The sequence below is a fragment of the Leucoraja erinacea genome, chromosome 23 (assembly GCF_028641065.1).
Source record: "Leucoraja erinacea ecotype New England chromosome 23, Leri_hhj_1, whole genome shotgun sequence".
NCBI classification, from domain to species: Eukaryota; Metazoa; Chordata; class Chondrichthyes; order Rajiformes; family Rajidae; genus Leucoraja; species Leucoraja erinaceus.
Window position 1 is genome coordinate 8,660,385 of NC_073399.1, and position 26,266 is coordinate 8,686,650.

The window sequence follows — 26,266 nt, forward strand, 5'->3', positions numbered from 1 at the left end:
CATAGCTTGAAGGTGAAGGGCACAAAGTTAAAACAGAGGGTGGTGGGTGTCTAGACTGCTCTGCCAGGTGTGGTGATGGCAGCAGATATTAGAGCAGCATTTAAGAGACTTTGAGATAGACACATGGATAGGCAGGGAATGTAATGATATGGATTATGTGCATGCAGATAAGATTTGGTCTTGACATCATGTTCAGCACTGACATCGTAGACCAAAGGGCCTGTTCCTATGCTGTATTGCTCAGTGTTGTTCCTTCAGCATTGTGCACCAGGCTATCGTGCCGACTGTGTACAAGTGCTGCAGCAATTTGTTACGACCGCTTGGACCTGCTCCATCCACTGCAAATCTGCTCCAATTCACACTCCAATCCAGTAGAAATCTTCCTTAATCATTCATAACATATTCCAGGACTTCCTCCTCAAGAGACCTTTAGCACAAGGAATTAACAGTTTAGGAATTAGCTCACCACCACCTTCTCCAGGGCTGCAGGTACTGGCTCGAGTCGACAACTACAAGTAATCAGTGGTTAGTATGGTGGCAACAAATGACATCTACAAATGGACAGCAGTTGTTCATCTAGGCTGTTCCATCAGCAACCTCCAAATCTATGACCTCCATTACCAAAGACAAAGGCAGCAGCAACAGTTAGTACCTCCAGGTAACCATCAAAGCCCAAGAACAATTCCAATATTTATTTTAAAAATACAGCATGTGGCCATATTATGGAGCGCAATGCCAGGTGTAGAGGTGCAGATCGCTGCAACTGCAGCATTCAGAAGAGAGTTTTCAGGTTATACATATTCTACAAAATGACCCCAAATTGTAAGCAGATTACAGTTCCTTCATTGTCACTGGGTTTAAATGGAAGTCCCTGCCCAACAGCATCTTCAGCAGAAAGGTTGCACAGTCAACGTAGTGGAGATAAGGATCTGTAGATGCCGAGAACACAAAGTGCTGGAGTAACTGAGTGGGTCAGGCAGCATCTGTGGAGGACATCATGGATAGGTTTCAGGTCAGGACTCAGACTCAGGGTGGTGGTACACCTCCACCAACCATCTCTGCTGGGGAATTCAGAATGGTCAAGATAACCATGTCCATTTGCAAACTACCACCATGCACAGTACACGTCATCTATCCATGTACTCTAGAGATGCTGCCTGACCCGCTGAGTTACTCCAGTGCTTTGTGTCTCTCTTGGCAAACCAGTTCCTGGCATTTCCACCCTGCAGTAATTGCAACACTGAGTCACTACCAGCAGAGGTCCTCAGTGAACCAGGTTGTGAGCTGGGAGAGAGTGACGTACATTATTATTATTCTTTTAATTATTAAATCGTTGAAAACATTAGCGACGCAGTGGTGCTGGTTCCCGACGGTGACGGACGCACCACAAATCTCAGTCCTCCATGCAGCTGGCAAGCTCCTCGTCTCTACACATGCGTCTTCCATCAACATTCAGCATTGTCTTGATTAGCCGTTCCGGGTCACACGGGTGGGTTCCCACAGCACAACCTTGTTTGCAGGCATTTCTGGGTGGCGGTGGCAGTGACCAGCGAGCCTCATCCTTCTCCACTTGATCTTCTCCGCATAGAGCAGGGCGTTGGCGATGAGTTAAAGAATCATTCTACCAACTGTCAATGAATTTCAGCCGGTTTTTTTGCAGGGAATGTCACTTACTTATAGCATTATACTGCTAAGTACAGGCGTCATACTCCTCCTTACCCACAAAAGACATACTGATTAGAACCTTACTACACTGCCTAAAAAAGCATTGCATGCGAAAGCTGTGTGGCAGTCTGCCCCGGTTTTGTGCCAGGCCAACTAACAGCAATGTTCTATCGTGCAAGACAGCGAGCACAATAGAACAGACTTTGCACATAAAAAACCTACTTCCACCATTTCAAATAGAGGTGTTGGAGATGAGAAGAAATGCTCCCTGACACGCTGTGTCCTCAAGTGGATTTGTTTGTTGCTTCTTATCTCATATCTTAAAAATTCTCAAACGGGGTCAGTCAGAATATAGCCTTGGATTTGACAGCAGCAGGCTAGGAATGCTGGTCCGCTTTAATGTTAGTCTTAGTCCTGCAGTAAAGACTTGCTTGTGTGTGAAGGGAGGAACTGCAGATGCTGGTTTATACCGAAGATAGATACACAATGTTGGAGTAGCTCAGCAGGTCAGGCAGCATCACTGGAGGAAAAGAATAGATGACGTTTCAGGTGGAAACCTTTCTTCAGACCCAAAGGGTTCCGACCCTAAACATCACCTGTTCATTTCCTCCGGAGATGCTGCCTGACCCGTTGAGTTACTCCAGCATTTGTGTCTTGCTTGTGTGTGAATTATCTGTGCTGGTCTCAAATATGGAGCTGTATTTTATACAAGTGACATTAAAGAGTATATTGAGCATTTCTGTGGCAGTGCACCTATACCAGTTACACCGTGGAACTGAATTTATGGAAGATCAAATTTTCAAATCTGTTCTTAATGCATAAAATTATAATTATGCAACTATTTCTGCCTAAAAATATTACAAAGTATTTTGTTAATGGCAGAATTAAACGGTAAAGTATATATATATTTTTTTAAAACACCACAGGCGTTCTCCTATCTCCTCGCTAGTTAGCTGAGGTCTATTATTTTACATGACTTTATTTTTTAAACAGGATTTGTTGTTTTGTGAGTGTCAATGATAACAGCCGACTTAAAGCAGTTGCAGAACAAACAATGCAGATTGGAGACGTGGGACACAAGAAACTGCAGATGCTGGAATCTTGCGCAAAACAATGTGCTGGTGGAACTCAGCAGGTCAACATTGAATCCTTGCTTATTGTTATGAATGTGCTACTTTTAAAAGTGAACATGCTGAATTGAACTAGCAAGAATCCTTTTGGAGACATCTGTGAAAAATCTAAAACTGTGAAGGAGGGGAATGAAATCAAAACAGAAAATGCTGGAAATACTCAGGTGGTCGGGCAGCACCTGCGGGAAGGGAAACAGTGCTGCCATTTCAGGAAACCCTTTCTCACAAGTCAGAGGGGAATGACACACAAGCAGTTAACGCTGGAGGATACCAAAACTAGTGCCATATGCAAGTCCAATACGGACTCTGGGAGGAATGTCTTCACGTGTTCTAGGAACAGAGTTAGGCCATTCGGCCCATCAAGTGCACTCTGCCATTCAATCATGGCTGATCTAGCATTCCCTCTTAAGCCCATTCTCCTGCCTTCTCCCCATAACCATTCAAATATCATTCTGATGTTTGAGAGCTTGTGGAAACTGGCTGAACATTTTAGGAAATGAAATGTTTTACTTGGAAATATTGAAGGATGAGCTGGATAAGCACGAGTAAATTGAGGGGTTAAACTGTTTGCACAGAGATTAAATGTAATAAGAATTAGATGTAGATGTAAATAATGTGACTATTTTATCCATGTTAAAGTTGACATGGATTAGCAATACCTCTTTTCTATGGTGTAGCATCACATAACCTAGCTGGATTCAGCACTCTATTCTCTAGACCTGCCAGCATGGGCCTGGACGATTTTTAAGAACTGCTGTTTCACGGATCTGAAGCCATGAAGTGCGTTTCATACCTGGTAAACGGTGGACTCTTCTATACTCTGTGATGCTATCACTGTGCTGAGATAATTTATCTTCTTCTTTAAAATCACGAGCTTCACTCTTGTCATTCAGGGCTCGTTTCAGAATCTGTAAGCAGATAAGACATGTCAGATAATTATCAATTCTCACTATGATTCATTTGAAAACAAGCGTTGGCATGAACCTTAAGCAAGAAACCCTGCAGATACTACAAAGCTGAAATAAACTGGAATTTGAAGTCAAGTCAGACGGTATGTGTGGACAGATGCAAACATTGATCTGCAATGCTAAAGCAGATTTTCCTTCCTCCATAGTTGCCTCCAAACTTGTTGACCTTGCCCATCATTCTCCTTGGTTTCAGACTTCCGGCAGCTGTGTAGGGTACCTCGAGATTACAGTTTTGTCAGCTTAGTTTTGTTTCTCCACAAACCTGCTAATTTTTCAACCCCTCCAGACAAATTGGGTGCCATTAACAGGCCATCACCACCCTCTCTCATAGAAACATAGGTTCAGGAGTCGGCCATTCAGCCCTATCAGTCAGCACCACCATTCAATATGATAGAATAGAATAGAATAGTTTCTTTATTGTCATTGTAACATGGGCCATGTACAACGAAATTTAAAATGTCAGCCAGTCAGTGCAGCATTCAAACATTTCTAAAGCTAACGAAACATCCACGATAAAATAATAAAGATAAGCAATAAATAAAAAACACAGACAAAGCACGCATACACACCCAACCCTCCATCCTTCTGTCGATTTCACCGTTACCACAGTCCCTTAGTCTGTATCGCCCCTGCGTTCCTTGGCGGCCACATTTAGTGCTTTTATAGCAGTGGGGTAAAAACTGTTTTGTAGTCTATTTGTCCTTGTCCTTGTGGATCTGTATCCTCATGGCTGATCATCTAAAATCCGTACCCAGTTCCTGATTTCCCCCCCCCCCCCCCGCATATCCCTTGATTCCTTTAGCCCCAACAGCTAAATCTAACTCCCTCTTGAATTGGCTTCCACTGCCTTCTGTGGCAAAGAATTCCACAGGTTCACAATTCTCAGTGAAAACGTTTTTCCTCATCTCAGTCCTAAATGGCCTACCCCTTATTCTTAAACTGTGATGCCTGGTTCTGCACTCCACATCATCGGGAACATTTTTCCTGCATCTAGCATGTCCAATCCTTTAAGAATTTTATATGTTTCAATAAGCCTCACCAGGGCCTTGTACAATCGCAGTAGGTATCCTTGCTCCTAAACCCAAATCCTCACAATGAAGGCCAACATGCCATTAGTTTTCTTCACTGCCTGCCGTACCTGCATGCTTACTTTTAGTGACTGATGTGCAAGCACACCCAGGTCTCGTTGCACCTCCATTTTTCCTAATCTGACACTATTCAAATAATAATCTGTCTTCCTGTTCTTGCCACCAAAGTCACATTTATCCACATTATACTGCATCTGCCATGCATCTGCTCACTCACCCAACCTACCTATCCAAGTCATTCTACAGCCTCATAGTATCCTCCTCGCAGCTCACACTGCCACCCAGCTTTGTGTCATCCGCAAACTTGGAGATGTTACATTTAATTCCTTCATCTAAATCGTTAATATATATTGTAAATAATTGGGGTCCCAGCACAGAGCCTTGCGGCACCCCACGAGTCACTGCCTGCCATTCTGACAAGTCAAGTCAAGTCACATTTATTTATATAGCACATTTAAAAAACTCTCGTTGGCCAAAGTGCTTTACATTTGTTATAAGAATAGTATAAACAAACAAACTACATACATATAACCCTCGCTCAGTGGACATCAGGAAAGGCTTGAGATTATAGATAAGATTTTAGTCTCGACTTAAAGGAGTCGATGGAGGGGGCAGTTATGATGGGAAGGGGGATGCTGTTCCACAGTCTAGGAGCTGCAACCGCAAAGGCGCGGTCACCCCTAAGCTTATGCCTAGACCGCGGGATATTCAGCAGCTCCTCGGGCCGTTCTGAGGGACCTGGAGGTGGAGTGGTGGGTGAGAAGACTTTTAATGTAGGAGGGGGCAAGCCCATTGAGGGCTTTGTAGACAAGGACCTATAAATTCCTACTCTTTGCTTTGTCTGCCAACCAGTTCTCTATCCATGTCAGTACCCTACCACCAATACCATGTGCTCTCATTTTGCACAACAATCTCTGTGTGAGACCTTGTCAAAGGCTTTATGAAAGTCCAGATACACCATATCCACTGGCTCTCCCATCTCTATTCTACTTGTTACATCCTCAAAAAATTCCAGAAGATTTATCAAGCATGATTTCCCCTTCTCAAATCCATGCTGACTTTGACCAATCCTGTCACTGCTTTCCAAATGCGCTGCTATTACATCTTTAATAATCCACTACTGATGCAAGGCTAACTGGTCTATAATTCCCTGTTTTCTCTCTCCCTCCTTTCTTCAAAAATGTGGTTACACCAGCTACCCTCCAGTCCACAGGAACTGATCCAGAGTCAAAAGAACATTGGAAAATTATCACCAATGCATCCACAATTTCTAGGGCAACCTCCTTGTGTACTCTGATGCAGACCATCAGGCCCTGGGGATTTATCTGCATTCAGTCCCAATAGTTTTCACACCATTTCTTGACTCGTGTGGATTGCCTTCAGCTCCTCCCGCTCACTAGATCCTCAGTCCCCTAGTATTTCTGGGACATTGGTTATGTCTTCACTGAGGAAGGCACAAACAAAGTACTCGTTTAACTGTTCTGCCATTTCCCATTGTAGATTCCCCTGCCTCCGATTGCAAGGTACCTACATTTGTCTTCCCTAATCTTTTTTCCATATCTAAAGAAGCTTTTACAGTCAGTTTTTATATTCCCCGCAAGCTTTCTTTCATGCTCTTCCCCCCCCCTCTTAATTAACCCTTTTGTCCTCCTCTGTTGAATTCCAAATTTCTCCCAGTATTCCAGCTCGCCGCTTCCTCTGGCCAATTTATATGCCTCTTCCTTGGACTTAATACTATCCTTGATTTCCCTCGTTAGTCACGGTTGAGCTGACTTCAGTTTTATTTTTTCGTCAATGGACAATAGGTGCAGGAGTAGGCCATTCGGCCCTTCGAGCCAGCATCGCCATTCATTGTGATCATGGCTGATCATCCCCAATCAGTACCACATTCCTGCCTTCTCCCCATATCCCCCGACTCCGCTATTTTTAAGAGAATCCAGAGAACCTGCCTCCACAGCCCTCTGAGGCAGAGAATTCCACAGACTCACCACTCTCTGTGAGAAAAAGTGTTTCTCGTCTCCGTTCTAAATGGCTTACCCCTTTTTCTTAAACTGTGGCCCCTGGTTCTGGACTCCCCCAACATCAGGAACATGTTTCCTGCCTCTAATGTGTCCAAGCCCTTAACAATCTTATACATTTCAACGAGATCCCCTCTCATCCTTCTAAACTCCAGAGTGTACAAGCCCAGCTGCTCCATTCTCTCAGCATATGACAGTCCCGCCATCCCGGGAATTAACCTTGTAAACCTACGCTGCACTCCCTCAAGGATGATTAATTTTGGGAGTCCATCCTTGCGGTCTTTAAATCTTTGCCATTGCATTTCCACCATCAACCCTTTAAGTGTAATTTGCCAGTCTATTCTAGCCAATTCCTGTCTCATACCTTCAAAGTCTCCTTTCTTTATGTTCAGGACCCTAGTCTCCGAATTAACAGTGTCACTCAGCATCCTAATGCAGAATTCCACCATATAAATGGTGACCGTTGCCCAATGGGCCTTGCACAACAAGATCGCTAACTAATCCAACCTCATTAAACAATGCCCAGTCTAGGATGGCCTGCCCTCTAGTCGGTTCCTCTACATATTGGCTTAAAAAACCCACCTCTCTCTCTCTACATTCCTCCTCCTAATCCATTTACTCTGGTCTCCACTCTACCAGTCATTCCCTTTGCTCGGCCCACATTTCCTCTTTCTCAGCTACTTAAAACTGATGTGCTTTCGAAAATGTTTCCAATTCTGACAAAAGGTCAACTGGAAACGATCAATGTTGCCTTGCATGCCGATTGTGTCAGCTTTTTCTGCTTACGTTAGAGCAGCTAGGACAATATTTATCCCTTTATCCACAGCACAAAAGCATTTAGCAGGTCATCAAATTGTTAAGCGGTGTGTAAATTGGCTGCAATGTCACCAGCTTTCCATAACACAAGTCTCAGTGAGTCAGGCTGCATCTGCAGAGAGATGGGACAAACAAAATTTCAGGCTGGGACCCTTCTCCAGACCAATGTAGTGGGGAGAAAAATGGAATATAGTACGTGGAGGAGCAAAGCTTGGCAAGCAATAGGTGGATAGGTGCAAAGGGGGTTGTGATAGGCAGATGGGTAGAGTGATGGGCCTGCCCTACTTAGGCGACTTTTTAGGCAACTGTAGGAGATTTTGCAGTCGCCACATGTTCGCGGGTGGTTGCTGGGGAGTCACCTTCATAGTCGTGAGGAGTTCCCGCATTCTGGTACCTTGTTGCGGCCTCATTATGGTCGCCGAGAATCTTTCAACATGTTGAAAAATTAGCGGGGACTAGAATGAAGCCGCCATGGAGAGTAGCGAGAGTTCTCGAGCCGTAGGTGGGTCGCCAGGTGGTCGAATGTTCGCTTAGGCTCTCGTAGGTTGTAGCCAGTGCTGACCGGTGAATTTCATTGGCTCATTGGGGGAAAAAAATAAATAAATAAAAAGCAGTAGTCTTCTAAACCAAAGATAACCGACTGGTAATGTTAAATGTCCGCTGAACTTCACAGCTGTATATCTCTGGCTTCTTAACAGTTGGCTCCACTCCTTTTCCCCCTCCCTCTTTTAAAGGACTTGCTGTTCACTGTACTAGCCATCTTAATTACAGCGCCAACCTTCCTGTTCATCGCGGTGTCTGTATCACCTTGGAATTTCAGACAGTGCTCCCCCTGCTTGCCCTGGGCCCCCGCCTTTGCGATGTGTGTGTGTGCGTGTTCTACCCTAACAGTCGCCGATCCAGTTGCCGGTTTTTCAGGCGACTGCCGGCAACTTGACAGTCGCTGGCAGTCCGCTGAAAAATCGCCTAAGTGTGACAGGCCCATAAGTGACAACAGCTAGAGGTGAAATTGAGACAGAGGTTATCAGATAGGAGTGACAAGGTCATAAGGAAGCATAGAATTAGGCCATTCAGCCCATCAAGTCTACCCCACCATTCAATTATGGCTGATCTATCTTTCCCTCCTAATCTCCTGCCTTCTCGTCATATCCTCCGACACCCATACTAATCAAAGAGGAGTGAAATGCAATGCCAGAGGGAAAGGGACAAAATAGAAAGATGGGACTCAGGGAAGAAAACAGGAAGAGAGGAGGTTCAGGACAAAGCTTGGCAGATAATGTTATTATTTTCATCACCTGAAATCCTAAAATCCATCACCTCACACTTTCAAAGATGAATTCCATCCGATAAATTACCAGTTAATCAATATCAAGGTCAGTTTATTGTCACATGTACCAGTTAAGGTGCAGTGAAATTTGTAATGAGGAGTGACCATCCTCCTCACTATCGACACAACCACAATTTTTAAAAAAACATGTTTTTTTTAAATAAAAAACAACCTTGATATCAGTGTTCTCTGCTTAACACTATGACTGTTCAAATTTATTCTGGTTATTTTTTATCACAGCCTCATTAATCACCTTTGTCTTTTTTTTTTTCATCTGGTCACCATCATTCCTGGTCTTTCCATGTAACTGCGGCACAATTTTAATAAACCGCCTCTAAACCATCTAAAATTGTTTTCTGAAAAGACTTTCTCCTAAACAATTTGTAAAGACAAATAAATGTTTCCATTTATTAAACCAATAATCTTATAAAAGTAAAATTGTTCGGCCAACAAACTCTTTTTTTTTAAATGACTTGTAAACAAATTTCTAAAGATCAGTAACAGACATAGGCAATAAAGAGCATAACTAGCCATAAACACAGCAAAGCTTTCATTGGGTAACGCCCGCAATTGAACATTCCAGCGATGACCAATCTCAAAATAACCAGAACTTGCCAAGAGACTCAATACGTCAGCAAACATCCAACATTTATATTATCTGACGTCACTAATTGCAGGAATTGCCATAGACAAACATTACCGTATCGAGTTGATGCAGTTTCTGAGACAGCTTCGCAGACATCTCATGTAGTTCCTCTTCTGCAAGAATGTTCTGGGCTCTTCGGTGAGAAAGAGGTTCATCTCGAACTAAAACCCTTTGACTTTCAATTTTACTACAAAAGATAAAAAGATGTTCATATATTTGTCTTTAATACCTCTAGGCAATAGCATTTTCATATAATCTCAGAATTAATTTTAAACAAAAGGAGCAGCCTTAAAAATCTAACTGCCACTTGACACCTGATATTCTTGATTAGTACGGGTGTCAGAGGTTATGGGGAGAAGGCAGGTGAATGGGGTTAGGAGGGAGATAGATCAGCCATGATTCAATGGCAGAGTAGACTTGATGGGCCGAATGGCCCAACATTCCCAATGTTGGGGGAGTTCAGAACCAGGGGCCACAGTTTAAGAATCAGGGGCAAGGCATTTAGAACAGAGATGAGGAAACACTTTTTCCACACAGAGTTGTGAGTCCGTGGAATTCTCTGCCTCAGAGGGCGATGGAAGCCAGTTCTCTGTATACTTTCAAGAGAGCTAGATAGGGCACTTGAAGATAGTGGAGTCAGGGGATATGGGGAGAAGGCAAGAACGGGGTACTGATTGTGGGACATTGAATGGCGGTGCTGGCTTGAAGGGCCGAATGGCCTACTTCTGAACCTATTGCCTAATTCTACTCCTAATCCTTATGACATTTTTGGCAAAAATGTTTTAATCAGGCTAACATTTGCATGGCTTTAATCCTGCACACCATGAGTATGACATCAATGAAAGCATCTTGATGTTTAAATGCAAGACGAGTGAGTGCGGAAGCCTCCATCCAGGCACTAGCATGGAACCTTCAAAACAAGTGGGGAAAAAGCACACACGCACGCACACAGTTAAAACTCATCCTCTCCCATTGTCATCAAAACCATCAACAGGGGTCAGACTTTGTTTTACAATCGTGACTGGAGTTGGCAACAGAGATACAAGTCCAGGTATAATCCCGACTACCACCCATTTCTTCCCCGCCTATTCAGCATTATTTAAATAATGATTAAAAGGAGCTGACATTAAGGAGCACAATTAAACGTTGACTATGGTTTAGTGACTAATACATCGTTAATGTTGTAATACTTCGAGCTGCAGGCGAGGCGTATCCTGGAGTAATTGAGCAAGGGTTGCGTGATTATCAGAATCAGATGAGATGTTCAATTAAGGAAGCAACAGTTTGTTTTGTTTAATTTAGAGATGCAGCATGGAAACACCAAGTCTATAGTCCTTGAATTTTAGACAGCTCATGTGGAAGAATGAAAAGGTAGTCAGTTTGGTAAGACGACAGCAAGTATGGGATAATTCCGGAGACTCTAGACAGGTGGGAAAGGACACCAGTTGTATCCATTCACTGGTCAGTTTGTCATCCGCCAACACCAGCCCTATTGCACACTTGAGCACAAGCTAGTTCTCCGGATGTCCTGGCCAGAAAAGGTTCAACCAATAGTTCCAAAAATATACAAAGGCACAGAATGCTGGAGAACATGGTTAGACAACATTTTGGGTCAGGGCCCTTCCTCAGACTGCAGTACTGAAGAAGGGTCTCAACTTGAAACGTCAACTATCCATGTTTTCCAGTGATGCCACCCGACCCACTGAGTTATTCCAGCATCCCGCGTTATTGCTTTGTAAACCAGCACCTGCAGATCCTTGTTTCAACAAAGTGCTAAAATTGATTATTTGGTAAGAATAACTGTTTGAGGGGTATTGTATGTAAATTGGCTTCCTAGCTTCCTCATTTTACAAGTATGACCACACAACAATAAATCCTTTAAGTATTTTTAAGATCAGCGATTATGTAAAGTGCAATTTATCTTTGTCACTCTCTAATATATTCCAAATATATTCTAAATGTCTATATACCTTGAAAAGGAACTTTCTTCATTCCCAATGTCATTCCGCCACGAGTTGCTTGTAGCCGAATGCTCACACTGGTTGGCCACCTCCTCTTCTTCCAACAGCTCATCCCATTGATCAGTTTTACTCTGCATGGTCAGAACTCTGATATCCGGTTCCGTTTGGAATGCAACTCGTTTCTGTACGCTGTTGGAATTCTGCAAGGGCAAGCAGAAAGATTTCCAAATCACATTTACTTTGTTTGCTGGCCTATTGTTCTTTTGCATATTCACCAGCTTTAAAAATCGAGGGAACATAGCTGGGTCAGGGGGTCTTCACTTCCTCATTATCACCTTTCCAATAGAAATTACATAGAAGCACAGGGCAGGGACAAGACCTTCATGTCTGTGCCGACCATGATGCCAAATTAAATTAATCCCATCTGACTACACAATATCTATACATCTCCATGCCAGATCAAGTGCCTGTTGAAATGCCTCTTAGGCACTGCTGCTATCATATCTGCTACTACTTTCCCCAGCAGTACAATGCAGGCACCTACTTCTGTCTATGTATAAAATAACATGCCTTGCATATCTTGATGCTGCTTAAAGATGTTGTGTAAAGAGAGAACTACTATTGTAAATTTTACAGAACAGCGTTCTTGGCGAATTAAACTAACCCCATCCAAGAGCTCATGGTCTCTATCCCTCCATGCACATAATTTCTCCATGAATTCATCAGGGCAGAGTTGCTGCCTTGCAGCGTCAGACCAGGATTCGATCCAGACTACGAGTACAATCTGTACAGAGTTTATACATTCTCCCCGTGTGTTTTCTCCGGATGCTCCGGTTTCCTCCCACAATCCAAAGTAGGTTAATTGGCTTTGATAACAAATTGTGAATTGCGTGCAGGATAGTGATAGTCTACAGGGAACGCTGGTCGGTGTAGGCCCAATGGGCCCAAGGCTTGTTTCCATGCTGCATCTAAACTAAACCAAATTAAGAGTTCAGGAGGCCACTGTGTCCAGACAGAAAACAAGGTGCTGTTCCTCACGCTGGCATTGTACATCACTACAAAGTACAGGAGCCCACAGACCTCAACATATAATACAGTACTCTTAAGCAACTACTTTGGAATCAGTGATTTGTACAAGCCAAATTATTTCCCGAGATTTGCCTTCTATTATGAAAGCTAAGTAAACGGTTAAAACATCCAAAGTCAGGAAATCAAATTGTATTAAAAACTCGCGTCAGCACATTTAATAACATTATACGTTAAAAGGCCCTTAAAGACAAGATGATGCAATACTAACCACTGCAGCAGTTTCTACAGTGCTCAGAGATTCCAGATTCCTCTCCAAAACATCCTCCGAATCTTGCAACTCCTGCAGCACACCTTCCTTCAAGGGATCTACAAAATAAAACACATTTATAAGAACTGGTTTCTTTAAAGGAGTTCAAATTATGAAGTGATGTGAATTGCACACAATACAGACTCAACATCATTCTTACATTCCAAAGACCTACAGGTATGTAGGTTAATTGACGGTGTAAATGTAAAAATCCTTCCATAGGTTCAGTTCAGTTTGTCACGCGTACAGAGGTACAGTGAAAAGCTTTTGTTGCATACTAGTCACTCAGCAGAAAGACAATACATGATTACAATCGATCCATTTGCAGTGTATAGATACACAAGAGAATAACGTTTAGTACAAGGTAAAGCCTATAAAATCCGATCAAGGATAGTCTGAGGGTCACCAAAGAGGTAGATAATAGTTCAGCACTGCTCTCTGGTTGTGGTAGGATGATTGTTGCCCGATCACAGCTGGGAAGAAACTGTCCCCCGAATCTGGTGGTGTACATTGGTTGGTTTGTATGATGGCATGCACAGTGTCCACCATTTGCTTCAATTTTTTGTCATCTTGGATGGAGTTGCACCCAAACCAAGCTGTGATGCATCCAAATAAAATGCTTTCTATGGTGCATCTGTGGAAGTTGGTGAGATTTGTAGGGGACATGTTAAACTTCCTAAGCCTTCCAAGGAAATAGAAGAGGCATTGGTGTGTTTTCTTGGTCGATGCATTCAAGTTAGTACATTGCCCAGCAAAACAGATACATCCAGACTCCAGGACAAGGATGGGGAAACCCATTTATCATAATTATCTCCTGGACAGAGAGTTTGTTTCTGGGAGTACAAGCACAGAAGTGGAAAACTACATTGTGAAGACTGAGGGAATAGATAAATAGTCTCTGCCAGAGCTGCCAAGTTTTATCAGAGCATTTCAGTTTTCTAGTACCTGAAAATCAGTATTTTGCTGAGGAAATCAGTATTTATTACAGTGCCAATTTGCTGAGAAAAAAAAAATATATATATTTTTTTTAAATGTGGTCATAGCCATGTAAGAGTACAAGAATGCATAACTTTGCTACCAATCGACATGTCTTCTACGCACCTTACTTGACAGTGCATTCATTGCCATCTCTTTGTATACTGCTGTTTGAACGGCTGCTTCCTGCTTTTAGCACCAGATGATGATGTAGAAGCCATTTTGGAAGCCTCCCTCTCCATCTCTTCCTCCCCTTATTCCCTTCCTCCCTCCCCTCTCCATCTCTCCACCCCTCCCTCTTTCCCCCTTGAAGCCTACCCACTGTTTTGTAAAATCAAGGTCAATCCCAATGTAACTGCAATCCCATTGGTAACCTTTCACCACTAGGCTTATCCAGAATTCTACCACGGCCTGAAAAATAATCAAAGGCTCAACTACCACTGAGAAAGAATTCCAAAGACTCATTGTTATACGAGAATTTTCCTGAACAGTCTGTGACCCATAGCGCTGTGGCCATGGCGCTATGTGTAAAGCCCTTAGCGCTCCAGCTGGTAGCGCTATTTTTAGAACCCATAGCGCTGTCGCCGACAGCTCTTAGTTTAAATTCCCACACATTAAACTGACAGTGCTCTGTTTAAACCTGGAGCGGGACACTTTTGAAAAATATAAAAGTGGATAAGTCTCCAGGTCCTGACAGGATATTCCCTAGGACATTGAGGGAAGTTAGTGTAGAAATAGCCGGGGCTATGACAGAAATATTTCAAATGTCATTAGAAACGGGAATAGTCCCCGAGGATTGGCGTACTGCGCATGTTGTTCCATTGTTTAAAAAGGGTTCTAAGAGTAAACCTAGCAATTATAGACCTGTTAGTTTGACTTCAGTGGTGGGCAAATTAATGGAAAAGATACTTAGAGATAATATATATAAGCATCTAGATAAACAGGGTCTGATTAGGAACAGTCAACATGGATTTGTGCCTGGAAGGTCATGTTTGACTAATCTTCTTGAATTTTTTGAAGAGGTTACTAGGGAAATTGACGAGGGTAAAGCAGTGGATGTTGTCTATATGGACTTTAGTAAGGCCTTCGACAAGGTTCCTCATGGAAGGTTGGTTAAGAAGGTTCAACTGTTGGGTATAAATGCAGGAATAGCAAGATGGATTCAACAGTGGCTGAATGGAAGAAGCCAGAGGGTAATGGTGGATGGCTGTTTATCGTTGTTTGTTGTTTGTCATGTTGTACATGACAAACAACAAAGATCAATGATCTGGATGAAGGTTGGTAAATTGGATTAGTAAGTATGCAGATGATACCAAGATAGGGGGTGTTGTGGATAATGAAGAGGATTTCCAAAGTCTACAGAGTGATTTAGGCCATTTGAAAAAATGGGCTGAAAGATGGCAGATGGAGTTTAATGCTGATAAATGTGAGGTGCTACACCTTGGCAGGACAAATCAAAATAGGACGTACATGGTAAATGGTAGGGAATTGAAGAATACAGTTGAACAGAGGGATCTGGGTATAACCATGCATAGTTCCTTGAAGGTGGAATCTCATATAGATAGGGTGGTAAAGAAAGCTTTTGGTATGCTAGCCTTTATAAATCAGAGCATTGAGTATAGAAGCCGGGATGTAATGTTAAAATTGTACAAGGCATTGGTGAGACCAAATCTGGAGTATGGTGTACAATTTTGGTCGCCCAATTATAGGAAGGATGTCAACAAAATAGAGAGAGTACAGAGGAGATTTACTAGAATGTTGCCTGGGTTTCAACAACTAAGTTACAGAGATAGGTTGAATAAGTTAGGTCTTTATTCTCTGGAGCGCAGAAGGTTAAGGGGGGACCTGATATAGGTCTTTAAAATGATGAGCGGGATAGACAGAGTTGATGTGGACAAGCTTTTCCCTTTGAGAATAGGGAAGATTCAAACAAGAGGACATGACTTCAGAATTAAGGGACAGAAGTTTAGGGGTAATATGAGGGGGAACTTCTTTACGCAGAGAGTGGTGGCGGTGTGGAATGAGCTCCCAGTGGAAGTGGTGGAGGCAGGTTCATTGGTATCATTTAAAAATAAATTGGATAGGCATATGGATGAGAAGGGAATGGAGGGTTATGGTATGAGTGCAGGCAGGTGGGACTAAGGGGAAAAAAAAAATTTGTTCGGCATGGACTTGTAGGGCCAAGATGGCCTGTTTCCGTGCTGTAATTGTTATATGGTTATATGGTTATATGGGACAGGCAGCAACTGGAGAGAAGGAATGGGTGATGTTTCTGGTCGAGACCCTTCTTGAGATTGAACTGAACTCCGTATTTAAAATCCGTATTTAACAACACAAAATCGTACATCCTTATTCTAATCGCATTTCCATACAAAATATGGAAAATCCGTACTACTTGCCAGCTCTGCTCTGCACTTACACTGTTGAATAGCTCCTCAAAAACAAATACAAACGTTTTTGAAAAATGGGTAAAGTGTGGAATTCTTCACAATTTTATTTAGTTTCGTTAAAATATACACATTTTTTAGACATCGTCAAGCACTGTGCTGATCATGTAAATTCCTCTCAGATTTTCCCTGCTCTATTAAATATCTCCACATAAAACTGAAGCCACAAGAGCGACAATTGGAACTGCTCATGAACTAGTTTTTGTTGAAACAGCAATTAAGGAAGCACAAGGGCTACCTGACTTTGTGAATAGGGAGAATTAAAATGCTGTAATGCTGAACCGAACAAAACTCTAGCAAGTCATGGAAATTATGTAAAGTCCTGATCACTGTATATTATAAAGTGTCAGGGCCTTTGAGGTGATGCAGAAGCTTATCAGGAATGAAATATGTTAAAATATTTGAGTAACTACAAATGTTTTCCATTGGACAGAATGTTATGAAGTGGTATTAGAACAAAAAGATAGAGGATTAAAGATATGGAACTCACTAACACAAAAAAAAATAAAAAATGGTAGAATCAGAGTTCCTGGAAAGTTAAGGCAAATGGGCACATACTGATCCATCAGAGTGAGGAGGTGGACAAAAGAGACAAAAACAAAGTAATAGGAAGGAACTGCTGATGCTGGTTTATACTAAAGAAAAGGAGTTAAACCCTCTGAAGATATGCTACCTGACCTGCTCAATTACTCCAAGGTAGATAAAAATGCTGGAGAGACTCAGCGGGTGAGGCAGCATCTATGGAGCAAAGGAATAGGTGAAGTTTCAGGTTGACACCGTTGCTCAGTTACTCCAGCACTTTGTGCCTATCATAGAAACATAGAAATTAGGTGCAGGAGTAGGCCATTCGGCCCTTCGAGCCTCCAGCACTTTGTGCTGATCATAACCAAAAATTTGTTTGGGACCAAACCAATAACCAAGAGTGCTTAATTTAGTTCAGTTTATTGTCACGTGTACCAAGGTACAGTGAGAAGCTTTTTAGATGCATGCTATCCAGTCAGTGGAAGGACTGTACGATTACAATCAAGGCGTCCACAGATACAGGATAAAGGGAATAATGTTTAGTGCAAGATAAAGTTCAGTAAATTCAGATTAAAGATGGTCTGAGGGTGTCCAATTATATGTACCAGGAAGGGAACAATGAAATTCATATTGTCAGCAGCTTTCTGCAGGCTCAATGCTCAACAAATTATTAATCAATTCTTTGTAAGCAAAAAAAGGTGCTGAAAACAAATCTGTGATGATTATGTCAGATGGAAAAAAAATAAATCTGAAATGACTGCCACTCTCCAAGAATGCTGCCCGAGTGCTGAGTATTTCCCCATTTGTTTTTATTTCATTTTTTTCCCCCCCATCTGCATTTTGTCCAGCTTAAGGTCCCTGGAAGAATCTGTGAAGGGGCCACAACCAGAACACCAGATGACAGACATGCATACATTCCCTTATTGTTTAAGAAATATCTGCAGATGCTGGAAAAAAATCAAAGGTAGACAAAAATGCTGGAGAAACTCAGCGGGTGAGGCAGCATGTATGGAGCGAAGGAATAGGTGATGTTTCGGGTCGAGACCCTTCTTCAGACTTCTCTTTCTGTTTATCACCGATTTCCATCACCTGATGTTTTACACAGATAAACGGAAACCTAATACTTTGTAATCTTCTGTCGAGGCAAATACTGGAATTACTCCTTTACATTCAAAGTGCAGACTATATGTAAACTGTAGATGTGATATAATAAACATTCTTACCCAAGGGTATACTTGATAGTAACTTGCTTGTAGAACATCTGTCAGTTCTTTCTGGTAACTTGAGAATAGAGCAATTTAAAATAAAGGAAAAAGGACAACATTTTATTAAAGTATTTTATTTTTAATCTGGAGCAAGCAAAACATTATTAATTAAGAAGTTAACCATGAATGAGCAGAATTTTTCAATGATCGCCTGAACACCTAACCCAACACAGTCAATTGACAAGCAATAATTGAAAATCCTGCATCATAGAAGACAGGTTAGAACAGAAGGCTTATACAATGCCCACATGTCTGTTGTAAGGCATCAAGCAATGAGTTACCATGCAATGAATTCATCTTATTTATATTACAGCAACAAATGTATCCTTTATAAATTAATCTCTCTTGTGCCCAGGGGTCATTTTCTAGGTTTACTTATTTAATCTAATTTCCCAAATTAGAAAAAGAGACAGAATCTGTAGAGAGGTTCAGTTTGATACTACAAGGCAAAAGGTGATAAAGTACAGTGGATAATTTCAAAATTTTAGTAGCCAAGAAAAGTTGTCCCTGGCAACAGGGAGGCGCCTCTTGCATTACCATCCACCTGCATCGACCTACCATCCACCACAATCACTTTTCATTTAACTCTTTGTTTAGGCAAACTCAGACTTGGCTCCCCTTGTTCTCCAGTTTCTTGTTCCCCGCTTCTTGTCCGCACATTTATCTCCAAAATGCTCTTATTCTGGTGAAAAGAAATGGATCTTTCTTCCCTCAAAAATATTTTGGCTTATTACCATACGTTTTGCAGCTTTAAATGCCAGATTTCTAATACAGTAAGAGTTTGCTTTTGTATTTTACCTGAAATTTTATATGTCACATATAAAAAAGTCCCTCTGCTCAAGCTGTATAAGCTCCCTGCTTCTTTAAAGGTTTGTGGATCACTCAAAATGTTAACTTTCAATGTCTGTTGCTTCTTTTCCCCTTTCATTCTCAAAATGTTAACATTTTATCAAATGAAAGTATTACAGATTAAAATAAAATACAGTGCCATAGGGTTTGCAGGGTCAACCTTTTAGTTTTATCATCATCATATAGAAACAAATAGGTATACAAATTGACATAACTAATCTGAACATTCAGGTGTCAGATATCTACAACAGATATATTAATGTTTCATGATATGCAAGCAAGATAATGTTTGAAGCATGCTCCATTAATATCAGAATGTCATGATTTGCTTTGAAAAGTACATTCAAAGCATGATGCCTACTCACGCTGTGGCCTGTAGATGCTGGATACACTTTTGGCCCTTCTGCAAGAATTGGACTTTTTCTCGAAGTATCAAGTTGCTGTTCTCGATTGACCATCAAATGGGATCTGGGCTGAGAACTGATCAATTCTACACCTTGCAGTGGATATTTGGCAGGGTGGTATGGGGATTGCAAGGGAATAGCAGGCCGGATGGGTTCTCCAAGTTGCAGAGCATTAGTGCCTGGCCCAGTGGATGGAGCTCTCAAGGGGAAGATATCCGGAGACCCTATTCCCAAAAAATAAGCATTTGCACAATGAATAACAACACAATTGAAAATCAGAGAAAGCAAAAAACTAAATGTCCACATTATTTTATTAACAAAACTGAGACAAGCAACCCGTGTCTGAAGAAGGGTTTCGGCCCGAAAAGTTACCCATTTCCTTCGCTCCATAGATGCTGCTGCACTCGCTGAGTTTCTCCAGCATTTTTGTGTACCAACCCGTGTACAATATGTCTGTGCTTTAGGTTACTGGGGCAATGGTCAATTGAAAAGTTTCCAATCCATTGTCAATGTTTGAATTTAATTGACTAGATTTAAACTTGATAAACAGGTTTTGTTTATTCAGCACTTCCACCCATAATAAAAACAGAAAAGGCTGAAAATCCTAAGCAAACAAAGCAACATCTGTGCAGAGACAAATGCAGTCTCACAGAACTAGAAAATTAAGAGGCATTGTATGATACATCATTATCCCAGGCCATTTCACCCAGTTTCCCCTTTACCCCCCCCCTTTCATGTGTGAAACAAAGTGCTGGTGTAACTCCCATGGCTTCTGACCAACATCCACTATAAACCCACTGACTCCCATGGCTATCTGGACTACACTTCTTCCCACCCTGCTTCCTGTAAGGACTCCATCCCCTACTCCCAATTCCTCCGTCTACGCCGCATCTGCTCCCAGGATGAGGTGTTCCACACCAGGGCATCTGAAATGTCCTCATTCTTCAGGGAACGGGGGTTCCCCTCCTCCACCATAGATGAGGCTCGCACCAGGGTCTCTTCCATACCCCGCAACACTGCTCTCTCCCCATCCCCCCACTCACAACAAGGGCAGAGTCCCCCTAGTCCTCGCCTTTCACCCCACCAGCCGTCACATACAACAAGTAATCCTCCGTCAGTTTCCCCACCTCCAACGTGACCCCACCACTGACCACACATCTCCCCCTATGTCTGCCTTCCGCAAAGACCGCTCCCTCCGCAACTCCCTTGTCAATTCTTCCCTTCCGTACCACCCCCTCCCCGGGCACTTTCCGTTGCAACCGCAAGAAATGCAACACCTGTCCCTTTACCTCCCCCCTCGACTCTATTCAAGGACCCAAGGAGTCGTTCCAGGTGCGACAGAGGTTCACCTGCATCTCCTCCAACCTCATCTACTGCATCCACTGCTCTAGATGTCAGCTGATCTACATCAGTGAGACTAAGCGGAGGTTGGGCGATCGTTTCGCCGAACACCTCCGCTCGGTCCGCAAGAACCTACCTGACCTCCCAGTGGCTCAGCACTTCAACTCCCCCTCCCATTCCCCGTCCGACCTCTCTGTCCTGGGTCTCCTCCATGGCCAGAGTGAGCAACACCGGAAATTGGAGGAACAGCACCTCATATTTCGCTTGGGGAGTCTGCATCCTGCGGGCATGAACATTGAATTCTCCCAATTTTGTTAGCCCTTGCTGTCTCCTCCCCTTCCTCAGCCCTCGGGCTGCCTCCTCCCATCCCTCAGCCCTCGGGCTCCTCCTCCTTTTTCCTTCCTTCTCCCCGCCACCCCCTATCAGTCTGAAGAAGGGTTTCGGCCAGAAACTTTGCCTATTTCCTTCGCTCCATAGATGCTGCTGCACCCGCTGAGTTTCTCCAGCATTTTTGTGTACCTGCTGGTGTAACTCATTGGGCAGATGGCATCTCCTAAGGGAATGGTCATTGGAAAATGCTTCAGGTCAAGACTATTTATCAGACTGAAGACCCAAAACGTTGTCTGTCCATTCCCTCCACAGAAGCTGCCTGACCCATTGAGTTACTCCAGCATTTTCTGTTATGCTCAAAAGTCCACCATCTGCAGTTCCTTGCTTCTCTCTTCCAGGCCAAATCCACTTGTATCTGTATTTCTACAAACTGATCAAAGCATAATTTTTTTTTCACAGTTTTGTCAGAAGTTGACCCAATATATTTAACAGCTTCTCATGCCACAAATGTTGTCCGACACAAAATGCCCATAAAGGGGAAATCCTTTAAAACCAGATGAGGAGAACTTTTTTTTCACACAGAATGAATCTCTGGAACTCTCTTTGAGGCCAGTTCATTGGCAACATCTGCACGGGCTGAGTTGGATTCCGATTGAATTAGGCTCGAAGGGCCGAATGGCCTAGCACCTAATTTCTATGTTTCTATGCCAGAAATGTTGTTTGTCCAACATCTGCAGCTTTCCGATTTTATAAAGCAAGCATCCTCATTCTGCATAAGAAACAAACAACTGGCTCACCTGGAAGACGGAAAAAATCTTAAGGCAGCCTTACTAGTTGTAACCTAGGGATTCTACTTCATAAATCTCCAGGGCATAAATAATTATAGAATGTTCCACATAAACGATGGAGATAGAAGCAACCTACCCAGAGGATCTTTCCCATTTCTAAACAAACATGTTCATACTTACTTGCCGATTTTTGAATTTCTTCCTGGTTGGCATCATGCGGAACAGAACTAGCAGGGAATGAGCAGATCCCATTTTGCCCTTGGGTCCTCAGCTTTAACTTTTTTTCTGATTGCTGACCACTTCTCCATTGAAATTCAGGTAGGTCTTAAAAGGGAATTGAGAGACAATTTCTATTTTCAAAGTGCAAACAAAAAATTGGAAGAACACTAAAATAATATTTGGAGGCTTCAATATCAAAAATTGAAACCGAGAGAAATTAGTTACACATAAAGTGCTGGTTAGGCAGCATCTCTGGAGAAAAAGGATGGGTGACGTTTTAGGTCAGAATCCTTCAGACTGAAGGTGTGGAGGGGGGAGGAGGACTGGACATAAGAAAAGGCCAGAACAAAACAGGGCCAGCAACAGATGACCAAGGAAGGGTGGAGCCCATTGTTGGCTGCAGAAGAGGTGATAACAAAGGGATACAAGAATGTGAACAGTGGAAATTAGTTAGTTGGCATCTGTCCATTTGTGGGAGATGACGGTGCAGATTTGATGTCGTCCTGTCTGGAGAGGGGAATGTGTCATTAATGGTTGTAGTTCCTGCTGTGGCCGACCAGGCCCATCCTTGACAGGCAGACCCCACCACAGGTGAAGTTGTTTCTGGCTGTTGAATTGGGGAATGTGTTGCTGTTGTCGCTGATCATTTTGTGGCAGTGGAGTCTGGCCTCCAGGGTCTTGAATCATATGCTGTTGTGTTTTGCTTATTTTAAATAAAGCACACAGGAGGAATACAGCTGTACACAACAATACAGGCCTCCAACTGAGCAAAGGTACAATATTTCAAAGGTTTCAAAGGTCTTTTGTCACGTACCAATTAAGGTACAGTGATATTCAAATTTACCTGTGCTAATTCTGTGGCTATATGTACAAGCTGATTCACCAAGTCGGATGAGTTCATTGGTAGATTCAGATCCATTTCCATCCCAGGTAGGAACTGAAGATGAGCTAGAACAGTCAAACATTTTTTTTATTGATTTTGAACAGAATCAATAGAGAATTCTGAATTTTAAATGACCAGGATAATCGAGATCACATCCTTAGCTTCAAACAGGTTTAAGCAACAGGGCAGCATGGTAATGCAGAAATTAGTGCTTATACCTCATAATTCCCGAGAGCTACATTCAATGTTAGCCTTGGGTGCGCTCTATGTGGAGTTTGCATGTTCTCCCCAAGACATGGATTCTTAATGGGTGCATCCATTTCTTCGAAAGACTTGCTAGGAGGTTAATCGGCTATTGCAATTTAACTCCGAGCATGGGTATAGGCAAAAGAACAAATGGGAAAGTTAATGACAAGAGTGCAAAAAAAGTTCCCACCGAAATAGGACTGATGGGATTGCTTGCCTCTGGTTAACAGTAACACTATGGGCAGAATGGCCTCTTTTCTGTGTGGTTACAAGATTTTGGGCATTGAGAATGAGCAAATAATGACTAAAATTAAGTTACTAAATAAGAGTTTATGTTGGACCATTATCCCAGGTTGATCAGTACATTCCAAAAACCATCACAATAACATGGATACAAACTAGAGTCTGCTATAGATGCAGTCTTGGATTCTACTGCAGCATTCACTTCCCGAGCCGAGCTTTTTTGGAAGAGAATCAATTCAAATTGTTGAGAAATTGGATCATGCCACAGCGTACTGTATGAATGTGTTCGCCACAATCCAATTTTTAAAATGGGGAACATCCCAAACTAAAGGTTTTATTTCTGCGCACTTCGCAAATCTGAAGTAGAGGTTTCCAAACACACGCACAGTGCTGTTCAACATAAAGCAAAATAAATCACTTCTGCAATTTTCAGTTCTGCTTGCATAATCTGCTGTCTGATGCTGAAATAGGCTCCACAGACACTCAAATTCCAAGCTCGCAGTCCTAGGTCCTCTTTCATCGAATAACTTTGTTCTCTTTCTCAGGTACCACATGTAGCTCTAAAACAATGAGCATTACCTGAAAAACACACAGCCACACCAACTGGCAACTGGTTGAATTTGTCCACCATGCCCATCTCTGATGGAACCCCTCCACTAGTCGACCCAACACTTTCCTACTCAATATGGTGTCAACCTAATCAGACACTTGCCCTCCTCCCCATCCACAAACTACCTCTAGACTGATTCAGTGTTCAAGGAAACTAGGGAACTTGCCATATAGTAAATGTATAATGTGACATGGTAACAACCAACCAATTTTCAGGCCTTTGCAAGTCAAAATATTCTCTTCACAACAAATTCAAACACTCCTTTGGTAGGTAAGATTTTTAAGAATTGAGATTATTAGTATTAGTGCTATCTGATGGGCAGGTGGGACTGACGTCGGTGGGACATCTTGATGGACATGGACAAGTGGGCCAAAGGGCCCCGTTTCCTTGATGTATGACGGACTCTAGTATACAATTCCTTTCTTTATAGAAGGGCTTGAATGTCATTCAGAAAATGGACTCAACTCTTTTGACAAGTGTTCTCCTGTTCCAGGTAAATTTTCTTTAAGTGAAGCTCCCAGCTCCTCTTGAAGTACACCTCTAATTACAGAGATTGCTTCACTGGATAGCAGGTCAGGATCATCTATTAAAAATATAAATAATATCAGAAATGGCAAAAAAAAATTGGGCAAAATGCAAAACATATTTTGGACTGGGCAAAATAATTGTATTATTTCTTCCTCTTGTTTTTTTTAAACTACCTTCTTGCCAAAGAGATTAATGCACAGCTGAATAACAACTGTGGGGTAACCAGGCATGCCTTCGCATCCCTGCTTAGATTTCACACTAGCCTTCTCCAACTATATAGATTGACAAGACAAAAACCAAAACATGGGTTTATGGAAGGTATAACTACAAACAATTTATGTTATTTAGACAAGTTACATTTGGTTTGATAATGCATTTGCTCTACTAATGTGTTTATTATCACAAAATATTGCTCAAAGTATAGATATCATATTAGATAAGATGTACAGCATAGAAAGACAATTTAGCCTTTATTTATCACACCAGTGTTGAAGCTGCAAACTATTCCTTGGAGCTTGAAAAGCCTACCCCCCCCCCCCCCCCCCCCCCTAATGCACTAATAATAGTGAATGTATAATTGAAACCACCAAAAACATCATGCGATCTCTTCGACGTACGACTGTAACTATAAGGATGAGAGCTGCACGTGGTTAAAAATGCCCCCGTATGTAGACGCTCCTCCATTCTGATTTGGAAACAATTGTTCCTGAATCATCAATGGATCCACATCCTGGAAATTCCCTACTAAATGGCACTTTGAGAATATATCTTTGAAATGGGTGGAATTCGTTGCCACAGACAGTTGTGGAAGCCATGTTATTGGGTATGTTTAAAGCAGAGTAACAGGTTCTTGATTGGCAAGGATGTCAAAGGTTATAGGGAGAAGGCAAGAGAATGTGGTCGAGATGGCAAGATAGATCAGCCTTGATTGAATGGCAGAGTAGACTCAATGGGCTGAATGGCCCAATTCTGCTCCTATGACTTGCAAACTTTACCAGGAGGATCACAATCTCTTCAATGATAATATCAAGCTTTACGAGTAATGCTCACATCCCCAAAATAATAAGCTTACATGCATTTACAAGTCCATTTTTACAAAGGAAATTTGCAACTAAATAAATGAGCCCATTTATCCAAACTTTAAAAATGTCAGTAGCTGATGGATAGCAATTTGATACTTTTCAAATGATAAAGCACACAGAATTGATATCAGTAGGACAAAGTTCGGATTTTTGTTCTTTTGCAGTTATCTCAAAAACTGTTATCAGCTGATTGCAGTGACCCAATAGAGTTTATTTCCCTCACCCCCTATCCCGTAAATAGATTTGTCAGACCAGGAAGCAAATTGTTGACATGCTTACCGTGCTGTGAAGAGGCCTCACTTATCTGCTCTGTAAGATATTCCAGTAAACCATCAAAGATTTCCAACAGATTTTTGATACTTTCTTTGTTATTCTGAACAATATTCTCTCCTGAGCAAGCAAGGGGAAACAAAAGCACAAATCAGATTATCGTAGAAAGATTACTTTTCAGTTTAGCCATCTAGCTATATTGTTATGTTTACATCTCCAAGGAAACATGTCATTTGTCAAGCAATACTTGATCCATCTTCATCTTCATTGCCGTGTGTTGGGGCAGCAGGTCGCAGGACGGCAATAGAA

General features: G+C 42.2%; 1 protein-coding gene across 1 annotated transcript in view; it reads right to left on the bottom strand.

The window, feature by feature from the left end:
* LOC129708173 (centrosomal protein of 95 kDa-like) overlaps nucleotides 1–26,266 on the bottom strand; it is a 49,251-nt gene that overhangs the window by 16,188 nt on the left and 6,797 nt on the right. The window contains exons 4-13 of the mRNA XM_055653782.1: nucleotides 25,967–26,077; nucleotides 24,543–24,660; nucleotides 22,940–23,043; nucleotides 22,057–22,200; nucleotides 19,379–19,641; nucleotides 18,123–18,180; nucleotides 12,917–13,014; nucleotides 11,629–11,819; nucleotides 9,713–9,845; nucleotides 3,589–3,703 (exon numbers count right to left, since the gene is read on the bottom strand). Of these exons, the coding sequence (XP_055509757.1) occupies nucleotides 3,589–3,703; nucleotides 9,713–9,845; nucleotides 11,629–11,819; nucleotides 12,917–13,014; nucleotides 18,123–18,180; nucleotides 19,379–19,641; nucleotides 22,057–22,200; nucleotides 22,940–23,043; nucleotides 24,543–24,660; nucleotides 25,967–26,077 (1,335 nt within the window). The remainder of the gene's footprint in view (nucleotides 1–3,588; nucleotides 3,704–9,712; nucleotides 9,846–11,628; nucleotides 11,820–12,916; nucleotides 13,015–18,122; nucleotides 18,181–19,378; nucleotides 19,642–22,056; nucleotides 22,201–22,939; nucleotides 23,044–24,542; nucleotides 24,661–25,966; nucleotides 26,078–26,266) is intronic.